The sequence below is a fragment of the Diospyros lotus genome, chromosome 4 (assembly GCF_014633365.1).
Source record: "Diospyros lotus cultivar Yz01 chromosome 4, ASM1463336v1, whole genome shotgun sequence".
NCBI classification, from domain to species: domain Eukaryota; kingdom Viridiplantae; phylum Streptophyta; class Magnoliopsida; order Ericales; family Ebenaceae; genus Diospyros; species Diospyros lotus.
Genome location: NC_068341.1, coordinates 35754589 through 35762956, shown reverse-complemented (window position 1 = coordinate 35762956; position 8368 = coordinate 35754589). Strand labels below are relative to the sequence as shown.

Sequence of the window (8368 nt, the reverse complement as noted above, 5' to 3'; positions counted from 1 at the left end):
AAGTGCCCATTCAGGGTGCAAGCCGACAAGTTCCTGGCATTCATGTTAACCAGCTGGGGAATTGAAGCCAACCCTGACAAATGCGAAGCTATCCTCACAATGCGTAGTCCTGTCAACTTAAAGGAGGTTTAGCAGCTAACAGGCCAAATAACAGCTTTATCTCGCTTCTTCCCAAAAACAACCGACCAAGAGAAGCCATTCTTTCAATGCCTAAAAAAGTCAGTCAAGTTCTAATGGAGGAAAGAGTGCGAAACTGCCTTTCAGGAGCTAAAGGCCTTCCTAGCAGCCCCCCTCCCATCCTTTCAAAACCAGAGCCTAGAGAGGAACTTTCACTCTACCTCTCTGTCATCGTTAATGCTTTCAGTGCAATACTGGTTAGGGAGGAAGGAAAAACACAACGGCTGGTATACTTCATCAGCAAAACCTTTCAAGGAGCCGAATTACGCTACTAGAAGATTGAAAAGTTAACTTTAGCACTGGTGACGGCGGGCCGAAAGCTCAGGCCGTATTTCCAAAGCCATCAGATTAGGGTCCAGATTGACTAACCAATCCGGCAGATACTCTAGAAGCCAGAGCTTTCAAGAAGAATGATCGCTTGGTCAGTCGAGCTCTCAAAATTTAGCATACAATACCAGCCACGTAAGCACATCAAATCCCAGGTACTTTCCGATTTATGTGCTGAACTTTCTCCCTCTAATCAAAACCTGGAGCCTAACCCTTGGATATTGTTCGTTGACGCTCTAAAATAAAAGGAAGCAGGGCCGGGATCATCCTAGAAGGACCCAGTGGGCTGATACTCAAACAGTCACTTTGCTTCAACTTCAAGGCAACCAACAATCAAGCAGAATATGAGGCCCTTATAACCAAGCTAAGCTTGACAAAAGAAGTCGGAGCATCCTGGTTAGGGAAATCCAACTACCTCGGATGACCCCTTTCCAATGATAATAGTGAAAAACAACCGCCGTATTAGATCTGTAGCCAAGAAACTCGACTAGCACCTCGAAACCACACATGAAGCCCCAACCATTTGGATGAAGTTGCGTCGAAGCAACATTCATCACCTATAAAATCGAGCTCTGAAACTTGATTAGAGGGAGCCGAAGATGTAGTTTTGAAAAAAGTACCTCATACATGTAAACAAACTCAGAGTCCGGGATCAAGTGGCAAACCCGCTCCTCTCCCTCACAAGGGTGGTAGACGAAGTTTTCCTCCTTATCCTTCCCCTTCCCATCCTCGGTCCAGGAGGCGAACTTCTTTCTCGTCGCCTCCAAAGACGAATTGGTGGAAAACTTCGACGCAATTCGGGTAACCTCCTCGCTTACCCAGTCATACACGTGAGCGAAGTTCGAGGTCAAGACAACCATCAATAAGTAGACTAGTGCAAATAAGAAAAGGTAAGACAAGCAAATAGTTAAAAAACAAATGCGAGGAAAATGAACTCACGGAAGATACGCATATTAATAAGCGTCGTGTGAGACACCCAATGAGCAAGCAACAACCAGTGCGATTCCACCACGCGTCCCGCAATGAATGCCCTGTTGAACCTGCCCCACCTAGCATGGTGGGCCACCCCATGCGCCCAGATGATGCTCACATTCTCGGATAGGTACGTCGATTCTCGGGGCCCACACGCAATCAAGTAAGGATGTCAGAGTAACACTCCAAAATGCCCAGTCAAGCACAACCAGATAACTCGGTACGTCGCCGTGCCCAATACCAAACTACTCAAAAGCAACTGGAAAAACATCCGCAAGCTCGGATCTCCTCCCTCCCCCCTCACACGCGAGCATCAGACCAAAAGTGCCAAGAGGTCTACAAAAAAAAAAAAAAAATAGGAATAGAACATTACGAAAGAAGAGAAATAGTAGTTTATTATGAAATAAAAAATGCAAAGTTACAAGACTTGTGCATCACATCTCTATAAAAAGCCTACGCTATCATATAGACCGGCTCAAAATCATGACTCAACCTGACTTCCCTTTGTTGGGTCTGCAAGACAGTTGTCCTTGATCACCTTGAGGGGACCAAAGTCTGAGAGATCTAACTTCGAAAAGACAACTCGGATGTGGGACAAAGCCACTTCGTACCCCTCCCTTTTGGCCTCGGTAGCCTCATCCTTCGATCTTACCACTTCGGACCGAGGTACTATCACCTCGGCTTTCGCTTTCATATCTATCTCAACTGCCTTGGCCTTGGCTAATGCTACTTTTGCCTTCTGCCTTACCAGCTCCGCACTGGCAGCATCAAGCTGGCTTTGGAGAACGCCAGCTGTACATTCAACCTCATCGGCCCGCCTCTTTGCCTCAGCAGTAGTTGCCTCCATAGCCTTCTTAATTTCCCCTTTTGCCAATTCCTAGGCCCGACCCAATTCTTCTTCATGGTCTGCCTTCATCTTGGTAAGCCGAGTCACCGTACCCACCTCAAGCAAATGGTAATCTGCAGCAAGATGGAGTACCTGACGCTTGACGTGGTGAAACACAGTTGATTGCCCAAGGCATAGTAACCTCTTTCGGTCCGATAACGGATCAAGATAGGCATCGAAAAGATGTCGCTTCGAAATTCTGGGTCCCAAAATGAAACCAAGTAGCTACCACACCCAGCAAGACTCGAGTAGTTAGACGATCGAATCTCCTTATCAAAACCTTTCTGCTGTTTCTTATGCTGAGGCAGCTCCTCGGAAATGGTAGGCTCCCTAGAGCTTGGGATCGAAGCCGTGGTGGCAACAACCATAGAAAGGGGCTGTGTGGCAGAGGCAACCGACGTTGGTGCTGCCAGGGCCTTCCCAGCTGCTTTGTCTGCTAGCACAGAGCCTGATGCTGGCACGACTGAGTCCTTCCCAACCCCCTTATCCGCTGACACAAAGCCCAATGCAACTTTGTTTTCCTCCTTGTGGAGTATCTCCAACTATTCCTTAATATCTTTCTTACGAAACGCCAATGCCATTTTTTCTGTTCTTGCAAGAAGGAATACACTAGTATGAGAACGAGCAAAGCAATAGGTTGCTTACACACTTGGGAGAATTCCCCGCCGTGCCCAGCATAGGCCCACAATAACAAAAAAGGCCTAGGCTCGATGAGTTACTTGGCCAAAATTGCGGATGGAGGAAGAATGCGAATGGATAGCGCAGTCCCAATCGAAGGCCTCGAAGACAAAAGGGGAACCCCAAGGGCTCAAGAAAGCACGGGGATACAAAGACTGGAAGAAGTAAGGAAAAGAAAACCCTAGACTGAATGGGACCTTTATAAAGGTCACCAAGCGGCGTATCTGACGGTCGAAAGCCATCCATCACGGATCTATCGCTATAAAACCACCACCTGTCACATATTTAAAGAGCTATCAGTTACTTGTCTATAGCACCCCACCTCTCAAACAGAACGCCTTGAATCTCGAAACCACGTGCACCACAAATCAAAATGTGAAGAGAATTGCTTCACCATAGAGGCCAAGCTGGCTTCAAGTGTCCTTAGAACCAACATCTGTCCCCCCAAGACTGTGCGATAACTCAGCCATCTATCTCGGCCGAGTCCTAAAGACAATCTGACCCTCAAAAACTGGCATATATAATAAAACTCGCCCAAACTTCTCCTCCTCTAGCTCAAACGTTCGTTTCTCGAGCATTTAACCTGGGGGGCTGTGAACCATCCCGGCCCAATCTTAGCCCATCTCTCATGCCCCGATCTCGACCCATCTCCCATGGGCCAATCTCGGCCTGATCCTGGCCCTACGCCAGCCTGCAACAGCATCATTATAGCAGTATGCTGGAAACTCGCGTGTTTGCTTAAGATCTCATCCTCATTTATGGCGAATCTCATCCACATTAATGAGGGTCATGTCAATGCGATGCTATTGCTTAGGAACCTCCACCAACGTCTAATACTCAATCCCATAACTCTACAAACATATGACATATGCATGCAGGAGGACTTCTCCTCATTTTATATGAACCTGTTCTCCTCAGAGTTAAGGTATGTTCTTTTCTCTGACTCACTGAAACTCTGCCACTTTTTACTCCTTTATTCACTCGAGCGTCGGAGTGTTTGCAAGTGCCAACTGCCCCTCGACGAGCTGATCGCCGGGGCCTGTCCCCCACTGCTACAGGCTTGCCTTCGACCTTCTTTTATCAGAAAGGAACAGTTGGGCTACTCGCTGTTCCTTCCCGCTAACTAAGAAGAAGAAGTCGTAAGAAAATCCTCTATTTATTTTTTATTTTTCACTTTCTTTTTTTGTTTTTTAAATTTCAATTTCTGCTTTGTTCTCAGCCAAGCTTTTGTCCTAGCTTGTTTTTTAATTTTCTTTCAATTTCTCACTATTTCAGCCAAATTTCCACGAGAAGTTTCTTCTTCTAATATATATATACTAGGGAATGCTCGTGCCTAAAGGCACGCTGTAAATAATATAAGACTAAATAATACTAAGATTAAAAAAATTGTTCTACAATCTCAACAAATTAAATTAAAATTTAAATATCAAACAATACATACCAGTTAGTGCTATTGTTGCCAATCAAATATAAAAAAATTAAATATCAAATACTACTATTGCTATAAATAGAAATTAAAATTAAAATGCACACCAATTAGTGCTACTGCTGCCAATTAATTATAATTACATAAGAAAAATAATATTATATGATCATTCACCAAAAGAATAGGTTAAAATTTTACAAAAAGTGGGTTAAAGCTTTATAAAAAATGTATGCTTTACAAAAAATGTGTCAGTAACATGTCTTCAAACATGTGTTTGCTCGAACTTCCTCCTCATTACTTTCCAAAAAGTCTTCGTATCAACTTGTATGTATCCCCAATGAGGAACATGCACAATAATCTGGTAATTTGTGAAACAAAAAAAATATAGATTAGTACATTTGTTGGAAATATACATATCAAAATATATACTTTGAGATTGAAATTATCTTATTACATCCCCATTGAAGCAAGGTAGTTGTATTTCTCCTTTTAAGCTCCATATATTTTTCGATCCAATCCTACAGAAGTCCATATTTCAAATTATTATTAAATTAAAATTTTAAAAAAATTTATATAATCAATAGAAATAAATCTACATAATTACCTTTTGAACACTACAACAATACTTCAGGATAAACAATATTTGTAGTAGAATCCAAACAATCTTTAGGGAGCAGAATACTTATACGATCAAATGATGTACATCTGGACAATGCCACATATAATTGCCCATGGCTAAACACTGGTATGCGCAAATCAACTCCAACAAATTTCACAGATTGTCCTTGAGATTTATTAATGGTCAAGGCAAATGCCAATCGGACTGGAAATTGACGTCTTGTCATTTGGAAAGGCATTTCTGAAGAAGATGGTGCCAAAGATATCCTTGGTATGAATGCCAAATTGCCAAACTTTTCTCTAGTTAAGATTTGAGCTTCAATTATGCGAGTGTCGCACCTAGTAACCATCAATCTTGTACCATTACATAGTCCATCTTTCGGTGCAATGTTTCTCAACAATATTATAGGACAACCCACCTTCAACTCTAACTTAAAAGTTGGCAACCCAGGAGGATCCAATGAATTTAAATATTCATTAGGATATCTATTTGTAATAGTAGGATCAATTTCATTATCTTAAGACATTTTATCTGTTGCAAGATAAGTATATAATCCCCCTGAAAAGATATTCAACACAGTAGTATTGATGTCACTGACATCATCGTTACGCGCAGATAGAATTGTGCGTTCAGTTAAAAATGTTGGGGTTGACGTCTCTATCTTGTTTAACCGTGGGTAAACTGTTGAGAGTAATTCATTCAAATCTTGACATTTGTGTATTGTTGATGGAAGGTTAACGATTTCTTGAGGATTGGTCCCAATCTAAAAAAAGTGAAATCAATAAAAAATTAAAAATGAAAACATAATAATTTATTAATTTAAAATAATCTATATAATAAAACACATCTATATAATATGGCACAAAGGTTAAAGTAGTATTACCTCCATCAAGAAGTTTGCAAAATTAGCATTTTCACGGCTTTCATGATTCAAGCGCATATTCAAATCCAAAGTCAAGATATGTATATGCTTCCATAGAACAGAGTGTCTTAATGATGCATTCACTATTTGCTCACGAACTCTTTTGGGTATAACTGGTAAGATTTGTCGAAAGTCTCCACTAAGAACAATAGTAATACCCCCAAATGGCTTTTCACTATCACAAATATCCCTCAATGTACGATCAACCGCCTCAACACAATGTCTATGTTGCATCGGAACTTCATCCCAAATTATGAGTTTTGTTTCTCTAAATAACTCAGCTTGTAATGATTGTTTGCTAAGCCCACAATTCGAATAGTCTAAGACATCCAACGGAATGGAAAATGTTGAATGTGCAGTGCGACCTCCTACCAGTAACAATGATGCAATTCCAGATGAAGCCACAGTAACAACGATATGCTCGAGGCTACGACATTTTAATGCAATCGTATTGTACAGAAATGTTTTCCCTGTTCCAGCACCCCCATTCAGAAAGAAAACAGTTCCTTTATTTTGAAAAACTGAAGAAGTGATTGTGTTATAAGTATTTCGTTGTCCATTATTGAGACAATCAATAGTAATTTGTGGATCTGTCTATTGTGCCTCACTCTGCAGTTGTTGATGTTCAAATATCAATTGATTATCAACTACTGCACTCCAATTTGCAGTAGGTTGTGGCATGGGTGGGAAGTCAATTAAACTTTTGCCTGATTCATAAAGCATTTGATTCAAAAGATAGAGACCATAATCTTTAATTTGAGCCTCAGTTGGGTTAGAAATGGCAAATAATGTATGAATCTTATGTGCAAGGTCATCACATATATGCGTTGAGAATTGATTCCATAATGTACATGGATTTAGTGGAGAGCACTGGGTGAGAATAATACTAAACAATCTCCTCAATTGATATCCAGTTTTCATAACTACAGCCTCTTTCAAGCATTGTATCCATTCTTCATCATCTTCTAAAAGCCCCATTGCAACACATGCTAATTTAAATGTATCGTGCACAACATTATCGATCGTGCGTAAAGACTGAAACGACTTTGGTCCTTTGACAACGGTTAGTAACAAACGCAGATAAAATCTTTCACCACAATTAGGGCTAGCAAAGTACATTCTACCAATTGCATATCCCATTTCTCTTGATTTCCATCTCTTTTCCGACTTGAGCCAAACATAATGCTGTGGAAATTCTTGATAAGTGAATGGACATTCATCTTCACTACCAGCACAATATGCAAAGAAGCCAGTAAGAGTTGAGATTTGTTGACCAGCTCTAGACTGAATCGTTTCTAATGACTCTTCTAGATTAAAAACAACGTGATGCATTCCAGGTAAATGAAGTGCCAATCGTACAACTGTTGGCATCTCTACATGCAAAGGATGACCAAATATTCGCCAAGCAGCTTCTGGAGGTCCAATATACCTTGCATCGAGATATTGTTGAATCTCATTTATCATTCCTAATACCATCGTTGTACGATCATAACCCTTATAAATGTACTTATGTATATACTTGACACATCTCATCCCGACACAAACTTCCACATTTATATGACAGTTGAAAAGTTTAGAAAGATATGCATTGTATGGTACGACATCCCTGTTATCAACTTTTTGCCCCCTCACAGTATGTACTTGACCATTATTGCGACGACGATAGATAGGGTATCCATCTTGATCCATAACTGTTATTTCTGTGAAAACTCGAGGATATCTCTTAGTACATCTACCATTTTCCATACATGATGCTTACGGATTTCGAGCACCACACGGTCCATGTACCATACAACATTTGATAGTTTCAAAAAGTATAGGATCATTTTTTGGGTCTGGAAATTCTGCACAGACCAATTTGTCTACTTGAGCACATGTCCGAATTTTGTCTGGGCCCTTAAGAAATAAAAGTGCATGCATATGAGGGAGGCCTCGTTTTTTAAATTCAATTGTAAAAACATGTGCAACTTTATTTCCAAACACTTTATTTGTTTCTATCACCTTCATCAAATATTTTCTCTTCAACTCAAAAACACGGGCAATTAAATCAGGACGATCAATAGGTTTTTGATGTGGTAGTAATGCTGAAGTAATTTCGACCCAATTGGGATTTGCAGTCATGGTAAGAAAAATATCTGGGTGTTGGTTGTATCGCGTGATAGCCATTGAATCTTGAAAGATTTCAAACATATGTCTAGGACTACCAGTAAATGAAGATGGCAAAACAAACCTTTGACCAATTTGACCAGGTCGCACATAATCTGGATCCATATCTGACAACTCTTGGTAAAGTTCAGCCCGAAGTTTTCCTTGATTAAGCTTGTAGTATGTCAATCGATTTTGCTCAGTTGCAGCCCAAGC

At 40.7% G+C, this 8368-nt stretch overlaps 1 protein-coding gene across 1 annotated transcript; it reads right to left on the bottom strand.

Annotated features, from left to right (window-relative positions):
• Positions 1 to 2406: 2406 nt before the first annotated feature.
• LOC127799809 (uncharacterized) lies at positions 2407 to 7483 on the bottom strand. Its single transcript, XM_052334027.1, has 6 exons — positions 6859 to 7483; positions 6616 to 6714; positions 5969 to 6528; positions 5757 to 5848; positions 5093 to 5570; positions 2407 to 2904 (listed from the first exon to the last, which is right to left on the bottom strand). Exons 1-6 carry the CDS (start codon positions 7481 to 7483, stop codon positions 2407 to 2409), a joined length of 2352 nt encoding a protein of 783 aa, XP_052189987.1.
• Positions 7484 to 8368: the final 885 nt, after the last annotated feature.

What these genes read in the sequence shown, in the direction of transcription:
- LOC127799809 (XM_052334027.1), bottom strand. Translation starts at nt 7,483, where the DNA reads ATGGTATTAGGAATGATAAATGAGATTCAACAATATCTCGATGCAAGG. An exon ending in TTGCAAACTTCTTGATGGAG is followed by an intron (nt 5,849 to 5,968) that starts GTAATACTACTT and finishes CACTTTTTTTAG; the next exon opens with ATTGGGACCAATCCTCAAGA. An exon ending in CTCTCAACAGTTTACCCACG is followed by an intron (nt 5,571 to 5,756) that starts GTTAAACAAGAT and finishes TATTACAAATAG; the next exon opens with ATATCCTAATGAATATTTAA.